The following is a 21574-nucleotide window of genomic DNA, read 5'->3' on the forward strand; positions in this document are numbered from 1 at the left end:
TGAGTGGTTTTAGGGACCTCCATCTATTCAATATTCAGGGGCTTAACATCAAAGATGTGAGATTTACGCCTTGAAGCAAAAATTTGTTCACCTTGCCTCAAGGCTTATTTTAAAACAATGCTTGTTTGAGAATTCTAATAGAAGAGGTTTATTTGCAACTGTGTTAAAAAGTTCAAGGGCGGTAATTGCAATTATCAAACTAATATGAAAGTTTTAGCAACAGTAAAAAACTATCATATTTGTATTTTATACTCTTTCCAAACTGAGCCTATAGTTTCAAAAAAGAATTTGCAGTCCAACTAGTGATTGTTTGGAGCAGAATTGTAATATTGGAAACGATACGCCCTATCCAATGTTATGATGACAGTCCAATATATCCAATTGCTGTCATTATAGGGTATTATTTAGGCCTATAATGGAATGAATTCCGATAAAATCAAACCATATTCATATTTGATTATGATTGAAGGGTGGGTGATTTGAAATCAATTAAATGTCTGTCAAATATGCAAAACTACAAATTGAATTTGAATTCAATTAAAGAATTGGATATTCAACCTGGTTCGAATTTGAACAATTTTATAAACATTGAAAACCCCAACTTTAGAAATCAAATTGAGCAATAAGAAACCCTTCAACTGCTCAGACCTGTGTGAACAAGAAACAAAAAGCTCAAAAAAGTATAAAAAAGAAGAGAAACTTAAAACCTAAAAATCTAGAACAAATAAAAGAAGATAGAGAAAGAGCATGGACAACAAGTGAACTTGAACGGCTCCAGCGGTCCAGCCAGCCAAAGCCGATGTTCAAATATCGCAAGTCTGAACACCATGGCCTGGTGCTCTCTCCCTTCTCTCCACGCTAGCTCTGATTTTTTTCCCCCATGAAAGAGAAATTGCAGAGACGGGAGGATGAGGCCAAGAGAGGTATAATAAAATAAGAGATAAACAACAGAAAGTAGAAATCAATTTATATATCAACTGTTGTCTTTTGTACGAAATAAGACAACTTTTTGTTAAAAGGTATAAAATTTAATCATTCAGATATATAACGGATTCGAATTTCGGATTTTCCGATACCATTTACACAAGCCTAGCCTAGGACACTGATTTAAGCTGTCAAAGGAAAGCACAGAGCAAAAGAAAGTGTGGTGTATAATTATCAAGCAGCCTTTAATTTGAAATTGATTGAGATAATACTAAAAGACCGACTAACAAACAATCCTGATAAAATTAAAACAGAAGCAGCAGCTTCCACATGCAGAGCCATTAAAGTGGACCTGCAGATGTCTCCCACTCTACACTGCTTTATTTATTGGGTTTTCCACGTACCAAGATGGATGAAGATCATCTATAGAACATCTTTGGACAGCAAATTGTTGGTTCCAACCTGCCGGGCATTGCACAAGGAATCAACACAGTCCCCTCTTTCAAAAACAGCTGCAGCACCCATTCCAGTTCCTGCAAAGAACAACAAACGTTTGGGCTTTCAGTTGTAAATTGTCAGCTGGCTTTAATAGTTCCAGGGTAGAACATTCAAAGAGGGGGAAAAAAACACCAACCAATGCACATAGAAATAACTCCAAAGCGGCAGTCCTTGCCACGGCGTTTCATCTCATGCAATAGGGTGGCAACGCAGCGGGCACCTGTAAAATATAAATCATGCTTAACAAGTTTTATTATCAATGCAATTTATATTGGTTTGCACACACCCTTCACTGAAAGCTGAAGGAAAATCATGTCAATTGATGCTTTGTGTCTAAATAAATACAGACTTCCCGTGATGCCCACATGCACAATTTTATTTCCATGTTTGTTAAATGGTGTAAAAGATAATGTAGTATAATTTAAACTTCCACTTAAAACTCCGAATATCCAAGAGCGATTACCAATCAATGAAGAACGGTAATGTTTTTTTTTTATCAGTAACAATGAAATTTTATTATTGATAAAAACATGATTACAACGGGATGGAGCTAAAAGGTCTTAACTCCAGTTACCCAAGAACTTTCTGATGTTGTAGTGATTACAAAACAGCCCAGAATAATGTGTCTCTATTTACCCCTTGCCTAGCTAGACCATCAGCCAATGCATTTGCACTTCTCTTTATCCAATTACATTGAATTTCCATGTCCCTGGTTAACCATTTGTATTTCCTCTTTTCATTGCTGTATTTCCACACCATAGCACTGTCCTCTGTTAGCCATTTCACCACCATTGCAGAATCACCTTCTATAACCACCTTTTGATCTTCATTTCCTTGACCCTTTGAATTCCTTCAATAGCTCCAAGAATCTCAGTCCTCAATGAATCTCCCACCCCAATCGGCTCAGAGTACATGGCTAACACGTTCCCTGTTCCATCCCTTATCACACCTCCAATTCCCGAAGGCCCTGGTATGCTGCTACCATCAAAATTCAGTTAGGTGAATCCAATAGGTGGACTCCAGCAAGCTTTTAATAACTTTCTACATAGGCCTGAATCTGCAATTTCCTTCCAATTCCTTAACAACTCATCAACTGAAAACACTCTGAACAGCTCCAGTGTTCTCGACCATCATTATAATGTGAATGCTCTCTATAATTTCTTCCATACCTCTCTCTTTTCTTGAGAGATCCTTGAGTTCCTCTCCTCCCACACTGTCCAATATACTGCAGATCTACCACACCTCCACATGATTTTAGCCCTTTTAGTTGGCCAATTAGGCATGGAAGAAAACAAGCTTTGAACACTCAAAGGGGGAGGGGGTCCACTTGCATCCAAACAAAGAAGTAAACCATACCCAAATAGCTTTAACACAAAAAATTAGCAAGTGATATTCGGACTCACCGTCAGACTTACAGAGAACACACCAATGAGGAGACAAATAGCTGTTGGGTCTTTTCCTTTGGAGTAGATCCCTTGTATTAACTCTTCCCAGGAAGGCTTCTCAACAAAAACTCCCAACCTTAGGAGGTATAGGTCAACACCACACTTCTTTAATAAGAAAAGAAAAGCCAGCGGGATAAGAGGGTAATAGTGCTTTGAAAAAGGAGGCACAAGTATGAGAGCCTGAGGGAGTGAGTGTCCAGATTCTGTAATCTGCTTTAGATGGATCAATAAAGACCCCTTCAAGGATAGAAAGTAAGGCTATGGTACAGACAATCTCTGTGTCCCTAACACCTCTTCTCAAGCTTAGGTTCCAACCAAACCCAGAGGGTAAATTAGGAGCAATAAAGGAAGAAATTGGTTCATTCTTGAGGGAGGACAAAGCAAAAAGGCCTGGAAATTGATCTTTCAGAGGGAAGTCCCCAACCCAGACTTGTTCCCAGAATTTGACAAGGGTACCAGAATGCAAGTCATACCTGATCCATGGAGAGAATAAAGGCAAGATCGCTTGAATGGCTCTCCGAGGGGAAGCTCTTGTGGCCCTTGCTAAAATTCCTAAACCCCAACCATTATCTGCCAGTCCATGTATACTTCCCACCACCTTAACCCACAACCTATCTTTCTCCAGTGAGAATCTCCATAACCATTTTTCTAGTAGTGACAGGTTCCTAGTCCTGATATTACCAATACCCAACCCTCCTCCCTCTTTAGCACTACAAACCACCTCCCATTTGACCCTATGGTCCCTCTTCTCCTCCCCCATCTCCCACAGAAAATCCCTCATTATCTTTTCCAACCTATTAGCCACCTTCACCGATATCTTAAAAACTGACAGAAAATATACAGGAAGGTTAGCCAACGTAGACCTAATTAGGGTGATTCTCCCTCCAAGGGACAAATAATTTCTTTTCCAGTTGGCCAGTCTCTTTTCAAATCTCTCCACAACAGGGGCCCATAAATCATCTCTTTGAGGATTATCTCCCAAAGGTAGGCCTAAGTAGTTTAACGACCAATTAGACACTGCACATCCCAAAATATTTGCAAACTCCCCCATCTCCCCTTCCCCCATATTGACTCCAACTATACAACTTTTTTCAAAATTCACCCTAAGATTTGACATGTGTTCAGAGTTGTATAGAGAGTTTCAAAATTTTAATCCAATTGACATCCCCACCTTCGCAAAATAGAATTGTATTGTTAACAGCTATTATTTTCTCCTATGTATAGTACCGCAAGGGTACTATTGTACTTTTGCTCCTTTTTTATTTTAGTTGATGTCGCCCTAGTATATATATTAAAAAGTTGCGCCGCCAGCAATATCTTTGAGCTCTCAATTTTCTCTTCTTCTCTCTCTTTTCTCTCTTCTTTCATTCATCTCTCCTGCATAACATGGTATCAGAGCAAGACTACCAGATCTGAAAGGAGAAGTCGAGCGAACAGTCCTTTTTCTTCTTCGCACTTCCAGATCTGCCGCCCTCATCTGTTGTTCGGCTGATTGAAGATCTCACACATTGAAGTAACCTCTCTCTCTCTTACCTTAATTTTTGGTCGTGTGCCAAGGCAGAACCTGTACTAGGTCTGTCGATTGGATGTGAGGTGATCAGCACCTCTTTCTTTCCTTTTTTGTGGGGTCGACTGATCCCTGAGAAATTGTAGGTCGTGAGGACCTTTTTTGTGTGCTGCAACAGCAGCTTTTACGGTGAACTGTGGGTCAGAAAGTGATCATTACCTCTTGTGTGCTGCAACATTAGCTTTTATGATGAACTGAAGGTTAGAAAGTGACCAGTACTTGCTGTAACAGTAGTCCTGTTGATGCGTATGTCAAGAGATGACATGTATGCACTGTGGCAACACCTGTATTGAACTTGTAAGTCAAGTGATGACCTGTTAATGCTGTAACAGCACCTGTAACAACACTTTAAGGCTGTGTACCCCATTTAAGAGTTGTTTTTTGAATCTGAAATCATGAGTGGTGAAGATTCTGCTACATCCGGTGTTTCCACAATGCTGAATGGAATGAGTGGGGGTGTAGACCTATCCTTTCCCATGGCTGTTATCCCTTTTGATGGTTTAAATTATTTAGAATGGTCAAGAGGGATCAAGTTGTACATCACTGCAAGGGGAAATATATGTTATATTAATGGGAGAATCAAAGAACCACATTCTGGGAGTGCTGAATATGACAGATGGAACCAGGAAAACAGCATGGTCATGTCCTGGCTTTTAGTTTCTATGCAACCTCAAATAATAAGGAATTTCATGTGGGTTGAAACGGCAAATGAAATCTGGGAACAAGCAAAATCAACATATTTGGAACTGCGACACTATGCAAAAATCTACCAACTACAGGCAGAATCGTCTACTTGTATACAGGGGGAGAGGTGTCTATCTGTGTACTACTCAGACTTGACCTCTGTCTGGAAGGAGTTAGATCATTATCAGAGTGTGGACTGGAAGTATGATGAAGATGCAAAACTGTACAAAAAACTCGTCTCCCAGCAGAGAGTGCTTGCTTTCTTACATGGTTTGAACCCTACATATGGATCTATCAGAGTTCAAATCCTAGGTAGCAAGGATCTTCCATCAGTTCAGGAAGTTTATACTCTTGTACAATCAGAAGAAAGCATAAGGAATTTGATGAACAATTCTGGAGGAGATGTAGTTGTGTTGGCAGCGAAAGGGAGTGCTACTACCGGTGGGGGAAATACTTATAGGAAGGGAGATCTTCAGAAAAAGATGGATGACAAGGACAAATTGTGGTGTACTCATTGCCAAAAACCCCGACACACCCAATGCACATGTTGAGATCTTCATGGGAAGCCGAAATGGGCTCACGATCTTAATAAGAAGCAAGGTTCAGATATGAATAAAAAGTCAGGACAGCAAGGAACAAGAAAACACACTATGGCAAACATGGCTACTCAGGAGAATCAGCCCCCCATTCATACTGTGACTTAGACACATTCATCTAGATTTGACCCAAGGGAGGATATTATAAATTCCTTTCGTGACCATTTCGAGCTCAATGGTAGAGCAATTTGCCAGATGGATGCTCCTCCCTCAACTTCATTTGTGTCTACATCAGGTAACTCTGCCACAACTTTCCAAGTTGCTTCTCATAACCCTGACACTCCCTGGATCATTGATTTTGGAGCGTCAAAACACATGATTGGTACATCCTCTTACTTTCAAACCTATCACCTTCTTTCTAGAAGAGACAATGTGAGACTAGCTGATGGATCATATACTACCATAGCTGGTCAAGGAACCATTTCTCTCCCTCTCGGCCTTACCCTCTCTGATGCTTTACATGTTTCGAAATTTCCCATTAATTTGTTCTCTGTTAGTAGTATTACTAATTCCTTAAACTGCCCAATGACCTTTTTCCCTTCTTACTGTGTGATCCAGGACCTGACCTCGGGCAGAACGATTGGTAGAAGATGTATGGTTGATGGACTTTACAAGATGGAGAATAAGGCTTGTCTTCAAGTCACAGAGTCTAAGAGTCAATCCTGTAAGAGTCAAGTTTATTTATGGCATTGTCGTCTTGGTCATTTATCTTTTGAGTTTTTGAAAGTGGTGTTTCTAGAATTGTTTAAGTCAATGTTCATTTCAGATTTCTCTTGTCAAACTTGTCAATTGAGTAAGCAGTGTAGAACTCATTTTCTTTCAAAAAATAATAAATATGAATTTCCTTTTCACATTGTTCATTCTGATGTGTGGGGCCCTATTACTTTACCATCTGAGAGTGGCTACAAGTATTTTATTACCATTATCAATGATTATTCTAGATATACATGGGTATATCCCATGCAAACCAGGGATGAAGTACCCAAAATTATCCAAGATTTTCAGCGGATGGTTTTCACCGAATTTCAAACTGAAATCCAAATTTTTCAGTCAGATAATGCCACAGAGTATTTTCATAGTGATCTCATGGAATTTTTTGCGTCATGTGGTTCGCTTCACTGTAGCTCTTGTGCCCGAACACCACAATAAAATGGTGTTGCTGAAAGAAAGAACCGACACCTCCATTAAGTGGCCTAGGGTTTACTACTCCATATGAATGTCCCAAAACGCTTTTGGCTTGAGGCTGTCCTCTGTGCTACCTACCTCATCAACCGTATGCCCTCTCGTTGGTTAGACTGCAAAGCCCCACATCAACTTCTCTTTCCTAAGGCTCCCCTTCTTCCCATTCCTCCTCGTGTGTTTGGTTGTTGTTGCTTTGTCCAAAATTTGTCCCCCACTCGTGGGAAATTGGATCATCGTGCTATACCTTGCATATTCCTAGGGTACTCCTTCACTCAGAAGGGATACCGTTGTTTTGATCCTGTTTCTCGAAAATTCTATGTTTCCATGGATGTCTCTTTCTTTGAGAGTGAGTTTTTTCCCTGTTTCTCCTTAGGGGGAGAGTAGGAATGAGAAGAAACTAGTTCAGCTCCCTCCTCTTCTTGATCCTCCTCCTTTTCGTGTCTTCTTCCGTCGTCACAAAGGCCAACCAAATTCAAGAGTTGTGGAGAATCTAGAAACTGTACCTTCAGTGCCATTAAACTCTACGAGGACGGATCATACCCACTCAGGTATCTTGGTTCCCATTGATGTTCCTGACCCCATTGCAGTTGATACCTCTGTTGCTAACGACCTTGACCTTCCTATTGCTCACAGGAAAGGTATTAGATCGTGCACCACTAAACACCCCATTTCCCACTTTGCTTTCTATGAAAACATTTCACCTTCTTTTCGAGCCTTTCTCACATCCATTGACAGTGTCCCTATCCCTAAGAATGTGGTAGAAGCTCTTTCAATACCTGAATGGACAAATGCTATGAAGGAAGAAATTAATGCCCTTCATAAAAATGGCACATGGGAACTTGTAGATCTCTTCCTAAGGGAAAGGATCCGGTTGGATGTAAATGGGTGTTCACAGTCAAACGTAGGGCTGATGGCACGGTGGAGAGGTATAAAGCTCGTTTAGTGGCAAAGGGGTTCACACAAGTGTACGGATTTGATTATGTAGAGACTTTTGCACCCATTGCCAAGATGAACTCCACTAGAGTTCTATTCTCTCTTGTTGCTAATCTTGACTGCTACATCAGCTTGATATCAAGAATGCATTCTTGAATGGTGACCTTGAAGAGGAAGTTTACATGATACAACCCCCTGGTTTTCAGGCTCAAGGCAATGAACAAAAGGTGTGCAGGTTGAAGAAGTCTTTATACGGGCTAAAACAATCACCGAGAGCCTAGTTCAGCAGATTCTATGCAGCGGTTTAGCAGAAAAGATACAAGCAATGTCAATCTGATCACACATTGTTTGTGAAAAGAAGGTAAAATTGTTGCTTTGATAGTATATGTTGATGATATAATTACCACTGGCGACTGAAAGGATGAAATCCAAAAGTTAAAGAGCTTTCTTGCCACACAGTTTGAAGTAAAGGATCTAGGTCCTCTAAGATACTTCCTAGGAATTGAAGTTGCCCGCTCAAAAAGGAGTATCTTCATTTCCCAAAGGAAGTATGTCCTAGATTTACTCCAGGATAAAGGAAAAATGGGAGTGAAGCCAGTTGATTCCCCCATTGATCCTAACCATAAATTAGGTGACAGCCAAGGTGAACCTATCAAGGATGTGAAACAGTTTCAGAGACTTATAGGGAGATTGTTATATCTTTCTATGACCCTCCCAGACATTGCTTATGCAGTTGGTGTCCTTAGCCAGTTCATGCATGCCCCTATGACCACTCATCTTGAAGTACCAGAAAGAATCCTTTGATACCTTAAAAGGTTTCTAGGTGCTGGCTTGTTGTTTCAAAGGCATGGACATTTGAAAGTTGAAGTGTATACTTATGCAGATTGGGCAGGATCCCTAAACGACAGAAAGTCAACTAGTGGGTACTGCACCTTCATAGGAGGAAATCTAGTTACCTAGAGAAGCAAAAAGCAAAGTGTGGTGGCTAGATCCAGAACTGAAGCTGAATATCGAGCAATGGCTCATGGAGTTGCTGAAATTATGTGGATAAAGAATTTGTTGAGTGAGTTGGATTTTCCAGTGGACAGACCTATGACCCTATTCTGTGATAACAAAGCAGCCATAAACATTGTTGCCAACTCTGTGCTACATGATAGAACTAAACACATCAAAGTCGACAAGCAATTTATCAGAGAGAAAATTATCATAGGGGAAGTGTGTACGCCCTATGTTAGCTCTGAGGATCAACTTGCAGACATCTTTACAAAAGGACTACACCACTCAAGACATCATGATTTATGTGACAAGTTGGGCACATGATTGGCATCTATGTCCCAACTTGAGGGGGAGTGTTAACATATGCTATTTTCTCCTATGTATAGTATCGCAGGGGTACTATTGTACTTTTGCTCCTTTTTTTATTTTAGTTGTTGTCACCCTAGTATATATATTAAAAAGTTGCACCACCAGCAGTATCTTTGAGCTCTCAGTTCTCTCTTCTTCTCTCTCTCTCTCTCTCTTCTCTCTTCTTTCATTCTTCTCTCCTACATAACACATATCATCTGCAAATTGTAGATGTGTCCCTTCCAACTCTCCACCCTCTTATAAGCTCCCTAGAGTTTGCTTTAGATATCAAACACCCCAGCACTTCAGCTACCAATGTGAACAAAAAGGGGGATAGAGGATCTCCTTGTCTGATCCCCCCCAAAGCTGGGAAATAGTCCACCACTGTCCTGTTCACCAAGATAGAATAGTGACAATTCTTGATGCATCCCATCACCCAATTGCACCAGATATCTCCAAACCCAAAATTCATCATCACCTCCAATAGAAAGGACTAATCAACAATATGAGCCTTTTCTAGATCTAGTTTGCAGACTACTCCTCTTCTCTCGAATCTCTTGTAATCCTCTAAACTCTCATTTGCTACCAGTATCTGATCTGTTATTTGTCTCCCCCTCACAAAAGCTCCTTGATTGTTCGAGATGATAGATGGTAGCACCTTTTTTATTCTAATTGACAGCACCTTCGTGATGATCTTATAAAGGTTGTTAACTAGACTGATCGGCCTGTAGTCCTTTGGGTGGCTTGCCTCACTTTTCTTGGGAACTAAAGCAGTGAATGTGGAGTTTAGTCCCAGGGTAATCACTCCTCTGGTATGGAATTCATCAAATACCAATAGTGTGTCCTCTTTTATATCTCCCAGCAATCCTGATAGAAAGCCATCGTAAAACCATCTGGGCCCAATGCCTTTGATCTATCCATAAAAAATACCGCCTCTTTTATTTCTTTTAACTCAAATTTCTTCTCCAACCAATCCCTTTCTTCTCTCTTCAGTGTTAGCCAATCCAAGCCCTCCAACCATACCCTATTATTCAGTGGCCTTCTATATATGCTCCTAAAATGATCTGCAAATGCTCCTGCTATTTCTCTCTGGCTTGTGATGTTGTTCCCTTCAATTTCCAATCTAGTAATAGAATTCTTCCTCCTTCTGCCACAAGCCAAGGCATGAAAGAATTTAGTGTTCCTGTCCCCCTTTGTTAACCACTTGCATCTTAACTTCTGCCTCCAACTTATTTCCTCCTAAAGCATATAATCTTCTAATTGTTTCCTCAAGCTCCACCTATGTTCCTTGTCCTCTTCAGTTAGGCCTTCCCTCCCTTCTTTATTGTCCAGGTCTGCAATTTGTGTGATCGCATTCTATTTCCTTTCCTCCAATCTCCCAAATTCAAGTAGATTCCATTCCTTGATTCTCCCTTTCAAATACTGAAGCTTCTTATGAAACCTCATTCCATACCACCCCTGTTGGATTGCTCTCTACCCACCACTCTTCAACCTTCCTAATGAACCCTGGATGCTCTAACCACATGTTCTCAAATCTAAATGGAGTTGGGCCTGCACTGCACACCTCCTTACAAAGTACAATAGGCCAATGGTCAGAAGTTACCCTTGGGAGTGCTCTAGAGTTTAGATTCCCCCAATGTTCTTCCAGGTCATTTGTAAATAGGAATCTGTCCAACTTAGAGCAAATTGGATTGGTTTAGAGATTGGACCAAGTATAGCACCTCTATGACAGTGGAATTTCTTTTAATTCAAAGGCCTCTATGAATTGGTTAAACCTCCTCATACTTGTGGTGCTCCTCTGCCTAGAACTATTTGTTTCTACCAGGAATCTTATTACATTAAAGTCACCTCCTAGGCACCATGAACCTTCCCACAAACCCCTTATGTCTGCCAACTCCTCCCATAATAATCTTCTTCCTCTATAGTCATTTGGCCTGTACACATTGGTTAATACCTATTCTAAACCATCTTCCACTTGCCTAAATTTCAATGAGACTGTGAATTGTCCTACCAATTCCTCTAGAAATTCCACTACCTCATTTTTCCACAGTCACCACCCCCCTGTCGATCCCCAAGATGGTAGGACCGCCCGACTAATCCCCCTACTCCTCCACACACTCCTTGCCCATTTGGTATCAAATTCTGCTCTTTTCATTTCCTGTAATAGTACCACATCGGGGTCCATTTTCTGAATGACTCCTTTTATTACTGCTCTTTTCCTTGCACTACCCAGTCAGCCAGTCCTTTAACATTCCAACTTATAATTTTCATTACTCTTTTTTATGTCCACCCCTCGCTCCTTTTCCTTCACCTACTTCCTCCCCTCCTAGCCCCTCTAGTTTTAATGCCTTTGTCACTTGCCCCTTCCTTCACCTTGCTTCCAACCTCACTCATTCTCCTCCTCTCGGCCTTGACTTCTTCTCTCCTTTTCTCCAGGAATGCTTTCAGCTTATTTGGGTCCTTAAGTTTATACCCCAGTTTCTGTACAAATAATGCCATAGAATCCTCACTTGCCAACTCTTTTTTCTCTGATTCTTTCATTTTATCTCCCTGGCCTGTGTCCCCATCTGTGCCTTCTTCCTCCTTGTTGTACCCTAACCTAGTCTCAGTATCCCTTCCTTTCAACCATTCATTCTCCTCCCCCTCAGGTAACATATTCTCACTGTCTCCTAAGGACCTGAGGCTATTGTTTACTTCCTTCTCTCTTTCGACCTCCCTCTCTAACTCCTCTCTGCCTCTACAACTAATACTTGCCCCCCCCCCTCTCCTACACAGACTGCAGCCTCTGAAATGGGAACGGGATCTGGCACACAGGACACAGAGCAACCATTAGTACCAATAACTGAAAAGACACTGTTACCTTGGTTTAGCTGGAGCGGACTGGAGGCACTGGAGTTAGAAGCTATCAGATCTTGGAAGGTGTGGTTGTTGGAAAGCTCCTTGGTTCAGACCTGTGGAGTGAACCTTCCTATCTCTTTCGTTTTGCAGTGGTCCCTCTCTACACCCAGTTGTTCGTCCCTCCTTGCTATGTTCCTGCTTTGCTTCAGAAGAGACATGGATAGTTCCTTACCAAACTCTCGCCGATTGTCAAGCTTTGGTTCAAGAACTTCTAATTCCAGGCATGGATAGTTCCTTACCAAACTCTCGCCCCTTGTTCTCCTGGTGTATAAGCCGATCCAGTCTATATCCTTCCCCTATGTCTTCTGAAAACAATGTACTACGTTGTAGGGTTGCAGCCAAGTCCGCCTCTGAAAGTTGGTGTACCTCCGTACAGCCTATGTTGGACTGGTCATCCGAGTCCTCTTCCAAATCTGGGTCTTCCAGTTGGTAGTTGACCCAGCCCTCATCAACCCCTCCCTTTTCCGTGCCACCTTCTCTTACATATATGGGATTCGGTCGGTCTTTCATTGAGCTGCTTCCTTTTGAATGCTCAGGCACCAATCTAGGGACCCATTGCAGAGGTTTCGTTTTCCGCCAAGCCAGAATAGGGTCTCCTGTGCAGGTCTTCTTCGAGAAGGAAGAAAATAGACTCTTTTTTTGTCTAAGTAGAAGATCAAGACTGCAATCAGCTTTGAACCCTAATAGATTTTAGGTTAAGAAAAGTAGAAGAAAAGTGAGAGGAAGGAGAAAAGAGAGAAGAGGAACAGGAGAACACAAAGGTTTGAAAGAAGGGACAGATTCTAACACATCTGCTGCCACCACTCTCTTAGTATTTATAGGTTATGTTTAGTACATAGAGAAAAGGACAGATCTGCCCTTAGTACTTACATGACAAATAAAGTAAATAAAAACTGAAATAACAAACTGACCCCAACTGGCACTACCATGACTGAAACAAATAATTACACATACTGTCCTACGAACACAGTGGGGCCCACATCAGTGTTCTCTACAGTCTATAGTCCCCTTCAGTTTGTCCTGGGCCACGTGCTCACTTAAACAATCACGTGGCCCCAAGACCGAACCTAGAACCAGCCCAGCCCCTCCTCCAATTGGTTCAGACCCTCCAGCCCGCGATAAGCCATTACGTGGTCCAACCCTCTTCTTGACCACGTCAGCAAAGGATGCTTGAGCCTCCTCGCTTTGAGACACTTCAAAAAATTTTAAAATTTTTCTTGAAATGGCTTTCTTGTCTCTTGGTTTCCAGCTGTCGCTTTTCAGTTACCTCCTTAGGCCACTGTCATTCCACCTTCAGGTCCGCCAACACCTGTCTGCCACGTGGGATCGACCCCACCACATCCCCTTCGCCTTCTACCTCGGTTCTTCTTCCCCAAAGCTCCACCTCCAGCTCCGAGACCAACCATACTCTGTACCAGACATTGTCAACAAGTATTTCAAATGTCTTTGGAATCGATTCTGGTGTCACCCCTTTAACTTTCACCTCCACTGCTCGAAGATCCTGTAGATTGCAATCTTCCAACACTCCCCCCAACATTTTTACCAGGTTTTCTATGACTAATCTATTCCAAATATGAAACGGGAGTCCGAACATTCTCAGCATGAAGCTCCCTCTGAACGGCCCCACCCATTACGCAAGGGTTTTCATTTCTGGACATAGATCAACCCCTCTTCCCACTCGAAAGCTGCAAATCCCCTGTCAACTCCATCTCCGGCGCTTAGTATTGCCTTCTTATTTGCAAATGGCTCCAAGGTTACCTCCAAATCTATCTGCAAGTTATACACTACCACTCTCACCAGCTTCCTCCAGTCTTGAACATCCTTACTGGCGGAAACCACCATTTTCTTCTCCCAATCCTCCAGTTCAGCCTCAACCCAGACTTCCAGTCCCCTGTTTGGAAACATTACTGCCTTGCTGCAACTGGTTGATTTTTATTTCAATGCCTGGAACGATGACTCAGTGGTACCCATCTTGTTGCTCTGTTCTTGTTCTTGTTCCACTTGCAGGAGATTAGTCGCAGCCAGGAACTTCTGCAACTCCATCGCAAATGACTTCCATCCTTGACCTTGTTTCCTTTCCGGTATACATACCATTTGCTTTTAGTCACCGAAATGTTCTATGATGGTAATGAACCACCCTTTTTTATTCCATCTGGGTTCCACTTCATATTTTTTTCTTTTCCAACTCCAGTACATTCCTCCACCCTACGGACTGAAGTGTTCCATCGATGAAGCCTTTCAACCAGTGAACAGCTACCTCAAGAAGGATTAATGTCGCCCTTCTACCTTCTCTTACCTTCAGCAAATTCTTATTTTTGATTTTCCGCCTTCCATAAGAAACCTTTTCGCTTCAATATCCAACCGAACCCTCCATCTATTCACCACCTGAAACTCCTTTTCGTTTTCTCCTCCCATTTGAAGAGGACACATATGAAAACATCACTAGAGGGTTGCATTGTGTAGCACATTCATCTTCATCTAGTTAAATTTCCAGGACATACCTAGGTGGGTTCAACCTCACTGAAAAATCAATATCCATCCTTATTTGCTTTGTCTAATGAAGAACGGTAATGTAAGATCATCTGACTAAGATATATGCAACTATTTCTATAAAAATTGGAAAAAATGAGACTGATTCATGGGTGTTTGGAGGAGATTCTGAGTTATTAAATATTTAAGCATGACTCAAATTATGATAAAATTAAGGAAATAAGCTCTCCTGTGAGCTTCAGCACTTCAGTAGATTAAATATTTAACAAAATAAGAAGTCCATGATAACATAATACGCTGCTAGGCCAGCTGGGAAAAACATAGTATGACAGAAATGCTTAGAAGAAAAAGGTAACCAGTTGAGAATAGCCTTTCTCTTGCATTTTCTCCTTCTCTATTTGTATGCCTTTTCAATGGTGTGAAGTGTGGCAATCAAATAATAGTGCGTTAACTTGCGACAAGTTGAATGCAATGTTATAAATACCTGTTGCACCCAAAGGATGTCCAATAGCCATGGCACCTCCATTAACATTGACTTTTTCTGGATCAAGTTCCAGCTTCTTACAACAATAAACATACTGGGATGCAAATGCCTAAATAAGGAGTGACAAATTACAACAGTTAAAATACTTTTGAAGGTTAAATTGACAATTTGTTAATGTGGTGTATCAACCATAGAAAGATTAGGTTGTTAATTGTCACCTCATTTATTTCAAAAAGATCAATGTCATCAAGTTCAAGACCGGCAGACTTCACGGCTGCTGGAATTGCAACAGCTGGGCCAACACCCATGACAGCAGGATCCACTCCAACAGCAGCAAAGCTCCTGCATGAGAAACACAAGAAAGCTTCATATAAACAGCAGACAGTGTAAATTTTAACAGCTCTTATGCCTGATTTCTAGTCAAAATATAAAATTCATGCTAATATAAATATAGATTAGAGCACTACATCTAAGCAAATCATATTTTTTCTTTTTTCTTTTTTTTTGAGAATAAATCATCAGAGATTCAATTAGAGGAAACAAATTATACCAAGACAAAAACCACAACTACAGATGATGCTAAGAATAAGTAGAATTTCAGCAAAGAGAAACCAACATAACTTGAGGCATAATAAGCATTTAAGGATGCATTGACTATGGATAAACATTTATAGATGCAATTTGAAAATTGAAAAATTAAAGTCTGCTGCTCTGGCATGAAAAATAAAAAATCTACTAGATTTGTAAAGAACAACATAATGCCACAAAGAACTTCCAAATAAGTGCAGAATACACCAAGACCTTTTTCTTTGTGTGTATGTGTTTTGTTTGGGATGGGGTGGAGGGGAGCTAGTGTCACACAAATCCAACCTATTGAACATTTGGATGAAGGTACATTTTTTTTTCTTGAAGGAGGTTAGCACCTGAATACACCAAGAATGGGAAGTCCTTTCTGCATTGCCACACTTCTCTTCATAAGGAGGACTGCTCCAGCACCATCACTCACTTGGCTAGAATTCCCTGCTCACACACATTTTGGAAGAACTTATTTCGAATTAAATCACATTGTATAATAGTATATCTGATCAAATTATTGTTCGATAAAGAGATGGGCAAGGAAGCAATTAATAGATACCAGCAGTAGTAGACCCATCCCTCTTAAATACAGGCTTCAGCTTTGCTAAAGTTGCCAATGATGTGTCTGGCCTTATTCCATCATCCACAGATATTGTAACATGCTTCTCATTTCCAGTTTTTGGGTCCACAATCTTTGTTGAAAAAAACAGTCAGCTCCTGACTAAAGACAATCTAATTTCACACAAACAGATTTTCTAGCTCCATAACATAAATCTTTACCTTGGTGGCCACAGGGATGATTTCATCTTTGAATTTACCAGAAGCAGTGGCAGCAGCAGCCTTTCTATGGGATTCAACCTATACAAGAACATTTGAAGAGGATGATGTTTCTTTAAATAACCATATAGGAATGCATCAATACACTAATAAATGTAATAAACTCACAGCAGCCTGGTCTTGCTCCTGTCTTGATACACCAAAACGATGTGCAACATTTTCAGAAGTATTACCCATAGGAAGAAGGCAATCTTCTGCTGGCTGAAAGTCTTTTGCCTGGAAAATCAAAAGGAAAAGAACTAAGCATATAAGTTCCTTTTAAAGAAAACATTTCACCAAAAGAAGGACATATCTGAGAGAAAGCATACTCTTGGATTAATTGAACCCTCCCAACCCATTGGATTTATTGTCATGGACTCCAACCCAGCTCCAATGCCTACATTGTGAAAGAAAAAGAATGAGGTCTCGGGGACTTTGTTGATCTAACAGTATATGGGTGTAAATTTAAATTTGGATCTGCTCTTACCGATATCATAAAATCCAGCTTTTATTGCAGCAGCAACATCAGCAACTGCCTGAAGGCCAGAAGAGCATTGCCTGTTGACAGTTCTAATGGGCACAGTTTCTGTGTGATTTGGGTAGATCAGGAACTTTGGTATGGTTATATAGAACTGAAGGAACAAGGTTAGAAGGAAAGGAGCATGCAAAAACTAAAATCAATAAAAAAATACCAGGGAACCCAGCATAGAATGCTGCCATCCTGCATTCAGTGGCTCTTTGAGATCCCGGTGCCAAGACCGTGCCAACAATAATATCCCCAACTTCATTAGGGTTCAAATTTGTTTTCTCGATCAAAGCCTTCATTAACATCAGTCACAGGAGATGGTAAGAGGTTTAACTAAGGGAAATAAAATAATGATGACTTAAAATTCATCAATCACAATACAAACATCAGAGAACTAGACTCCAGGAAAAAAGGAACAAATATAACAAACCTTAAGAACAGGTGCAAGTAGATCATCAGGGTGGGTATCCTTATAGCCACCACGCTTTGACTTGCAAAGGGCAGTACGGTACGCACTGAACATGAAATGCAGCAAAAATGTACACGAGTAATGGTTACTATCACTATAGATAAAGAGAAACACTAACAAATACAGGTTGGAAATTGGAATTGAGAAAATGAAGAAACTTACGCCACAATCACTACATCATTCCCAAAAGCAGCAGTCCTGTGATATGCAGCACTATCCCCAGCCAAACAAACAGAGGCCTGGTCAAAAAAAGATAGTAAAACAGAATGCTAAAATAGAAAACAACGGAAACATGAAATAGGAACTCAAAATAAATCAAAACAAATAGAAACAAGCAGCAAATTCAGTAACTGGAAATGGGACATTTTAAGCATCTTTTTGTTTTCTTGGTTGGTACATGTTAAGCTATTTAATTCACATGCCATAGCATATGATTGGCTTCCTTAGCCTACATCATTTTTATTGGAGGAAAAATCAGGCTGTCAGTACTTCTTGGTGGATATTTTATATATTTATTACCTTTTTTGGTTATTAAAACTAATAAATTTATTACTGTGGTGTAATGATTTTTTTGCATCTGAGAATTTTTTGTCTTTTATGCTATTTGTTTTTTGCTTATGAAAAGGACCTATTTCTTTGCTTAGTTCTTCCTTGTTTTGACTTTTGCATTGTGAGAGTTTTTCATAAAGTCTAGGAAAGAGACTCTCCATGACCTAATATTACATTCCATGTTGCCTGAATGGATCCTAAGCTACCCTTTGTTTTCCAATATTTATACCTTGATTTTCTAATCACAAACTTTTGCATTAGAGTCAATAACATGATGTTCCCTCTTTGATTGGGAAGATTGACAATAGTCCCTGTTTAATAGGTAGGAAGTTGTTTGGAAGGCTCTTGTTCCAAGAGATCCATACCCATCATGGTAATTCTTTCCCAGTTGTTTATGTTTGGGTTTCCGGTTGCATGGTTTGAAGAAGTGGATGGACAATATGCAGGGGTAAAACTGGGATTATAAAAAAATTAATGGGCATATGAAACGGCCCTATTTCCTTAACAGATGGCCTATTGGTATTATGTGGGGCCATCTTACAAGGTGTATCCAAATAGTTTTACAATCGACAGGGTATACTTAAGTATTTCAGGGTATATTTAAGTAATTAACCCTTGCTATTGTTTCTTTGGAGCAGATTGGACATACATAGTGGACAGGTCTCTGGGTTGTGAGTGCACACTTTGTTGGAGCTTGGAACCCCGGGTGGAATGAGTTCGGATCTGTTGAGAACAACACATTGCTGGCCACGTTCACCCAACCACGCATCGGGAATATCAGTTGTACTTTACATTCCTGATGTACGGCTGGATGAGCGTGGCCAGTAGATCCAGACTTGGGTGGAACCCCTGTGCCTCAAAATTCCCTACAATCCCCACTTAATATACACCAATTTGCCCCCCACCCCCAAGTCCTGCCTAGGACTTTTTTATCCTGGAGGGGGATGCTGGAATGCTTTTGCACAATAGGATATGTTCCTTGAGAAGGCAAAATCAGTTTTAAGGACAGCGTACATCGCTGCACCTCAACCATCATCAAAACCAATAAGTTTTTCTGTTTCCCACCATCTCACAGATCCATTGTTCTGCCATGCTATGGTTCTATGTGATGTTTTGGTACTGCTGTAAATTAATTCACTTTCGAGGTACTTGTTTGCTGCATATTTATATCTTCTTTCTAAGTGGAGAACCCATGAAAATATTTCACTAACAGGAAAACTTCATATGCGACTATGCGATCAGTGTTTTAGTTCCAAACAACGTTAAGATGCCACCATACGGCCGAATGCACGTCATGTATATCAGCACCAAAAAGAGTAAAAAAAAAAAAAAAAGGCCAAAAAAATTCTATCCAAGTTCCTCTTGAAGAAACCCTTATGTTAAAGCAAAAGCTAAAAAGACTATAAAACGTATAATTTTGAAATTAGAATATCAGATCAGTTCAGAAACACCTAAATTATATGTAGGCTGACGTACTGAATCACAAGTCCAAGGCCTCGAGTTAGATTTCATAAAGAAAAAACATAAATATTGTAAATAGATTAAAAATCATCATATAACCAGAGTAACCGAATCGAAATTAAACCAAAATAAAAGATGAAACAAAGTTCTTCCAGTCAATGATCAAAAAGAAAATTAAAACAGTTTCAATTCCAACACAAAAATAATCAAATCCAATTGCATGATCATCAGCACCGGTCTAAAACAGTGCTGAAATTCCTAATTGTAACAGTAAACAAATGCAATAGAAAAAAGAAAATCCTACAAATTGAATATTAAACTCACGGAGAGGGAGGACTGATAATGAGTCTGCGAAGAAGGGCGAAGATGATCGAGAAGAACTCTCTGTCTGTTAATGGCTTTCTCCATTACTTTTTCTCTCTCTACTCTCTAACGCTCGCCTTCGCAGCTCCGATGTCGGACGAATAAAGATGTAGTCATACCCGATCAAGCTTTTATAAGTAGAAATGTTTGAGGACAATAGACGGTTTATAATGTGATATTAATAGATTATAGACCGAAATCGAAGTCTATCAGAGAGACGATAATACAGGATTTTTGTTTTTGTTTTGGATATGCACGCCATCATCCGTGAAAGTGGAAGTGGAAGACGCTACGCCAGTGCTTACGTAATACTCCCAAATTATTAAAGGTCATCCATTACCCTCTTCACCTTACTTATAAGGCTTAGTTTTAAAAGAAAGATTTGGCCCGATCTCACAGTTATACGACACGTGGTAGAAAAAACAGCTTGGCAAAAGAGCCAAGCCTAAGGCGTGAATAAGGGGACACCAGCGGATCGAAGTCCCTACGGGGGGCCCAAATTCACCCTTGGCCCAAAATCAGAGTAATCCGAACTAGCCAACCTTGTAACAACTCGGGATATACCTTGCCGAACTAGCCAACCTTGTAACAGCTCGGGATATACCTCGCCGAATTGGCCAACCTTGTAACAGCTCGGGGTATACCTCGCCGAACTGGCCTACCTTGTAACAGTTCGGGATACACCTCACCGAATTGACCTGCCCTATAGATACCTCCGAACTCAAGACTTCGCCTCGCTCACCACTCCGCATCACCTTCTGGGCACCAAAACCAAACAAGTCATACCATGCCTGACACTGAGGAAGTCCGTGCTCGAGGGCGCCGCACCTGACTGACTTGGGATCTGACGCTTGGCGGCCGCACTCTAAACGGACACCTACCACCGCCATTGACACCACCATCTCCAGTTAGAGAGACGGTTAGGCAGTGACGGTTCTGTCCCAGCAGAAAGGACGACGGCCGAATTGACAAGCGCAAGGGTAATCATACCCGACCTGACAAGGGCCTCGAAGCGAGTGCGTGAAGTGATTATAAGAGCCCCCTGCCCCCAACAAAGAAGGTATGCAAACTTTACGCTATCTGGTGTTATCTTGCTTTTGAAGGATTCTAACTTGAGCTTCGGAGCCGCTACACCGGGTTCCCCCCGGAGCTTCCTCATCTCCTTCGTTCCGGCCGGATCGCGCTTCATCAATTGGCGTCGTCTGTGGGAAACGCTTCAAAAGGCCTCCCTCCAAACTTCCATAACCCATCTTCTTCAAAAAACCCAACACTCATGGCCTCCTCCAGCAACGCCAGACGTGGCATGGAGACAAACACCACCAGGGAACAACTTCAAGTCCCCATGGTGTGCGTTGGACAGTTCACCATCCCCCTTTCGGTGGATGGGATCCCCAGCTTGAACACGCCACAAGTAGTGGCGCCCGTAAACCTCCCTACCACAAGCATCCCCTTTCCTCCCCCTATTGAGACAACCTTTACTGAACTGACTGCCGCCCCCTGGCAGCCAGCCAAAACCGGTTGGACGACCTGATGCAGTGCATGCGGGTAATGCAAGCCCAAATGCAACAGTTCCAGTAACACCAGCTTCACCAGCACCAAGTACTGCACAACATCTTCCAGTATCACTATCAACAGCAGTTCCCCCAACTGCCATTGAACCAACCACTACTTCAACCTCGTCACCCCGCTCCGAGCCCGGTCAAGGCCTCCCCGCAGGATGGACGCCCCCACCAGGGAAAGGCCTCCCGGTCCCATAACCCCCCTAACAG

General features: G+C 41.3%; 1 protein-coding gene across 1 annotated transcript; it reads right to left on the minus strand.

Annotated features, from left to right (window-relative positions):
- Window positions 1-941: 941 nt before the first annotated feature.
- Window positions 942-20101, minus strand: LOC148878536 (3-ketoacyl-CoA thiolase 2, peroxisomal). The gene is made up of 14 exons (XM_088956362.1): window positions 19767-20101; window positions 17595-17671; window positions 17394-17478; window positions 17130-17256; window positions 16925-17023; window positions 16767-16834; window positions 16567-16674; window positions 16402-16479; window positions 16181-16313; window positions 15969-16065; window positions 15264-15387; window positions 15046-15154; window positions 1559-1642; window positions 942-1457 (listed from the first exon to the last, which is right to left on the minus strand). The coding sequence occupies exons 1-14, from the start codon at window positions 19848-19850 to the stop codon at window positions 1348-1350; spliced, it is 1383 nt and encodes a 460-aa protein (XP_088812488.1). The 5' UTR covers window positions 19851-20101; the 3' UTR covers window positions 942-1347.
- Window positions 20102-21574: the final 1473 nt, after the last annotated feature.

The sequence above is a fragment of the Nelumbo lutea genome, chromosome 1, assembly GCF_056320005.1.
Source record: "Nelumbo lutea isolate HS-2025 chromosome 1, American lotus-T2T, whole genome shotgun sequence".
Classification (NCBI taxonomy): Eukaryota; Viridiplantae; Streptophyta; class Magnoliopsida; order Proteales; family Nelumbonaceae; genus Nelumbo; species Nelumbo lutea.

Coding starts and splice junctions, on each gene's coding strand:
- LOC148878536 (XM_088956362.1), bottom strand. CDS start 19,850: ATGGAGAAAGCCATTAACAGACAGAGAGTTCTTCTCGATCATCTTCGC. Junction 17,672..19,766: donor ATTATCAGTCCTCCCTCTCC/GTGAGTTTAATA, acceptor TTTTTTGACCAG/GCCTCTGTTTGTTTGGCTGG. Junction 16,675..16,766: donor AGGGTTCAATTAATCCAAGA/GTATGCTTTCTC, acceptor TTGATTTTCCAG/GCAAAAGACTTTCAGCCAGC.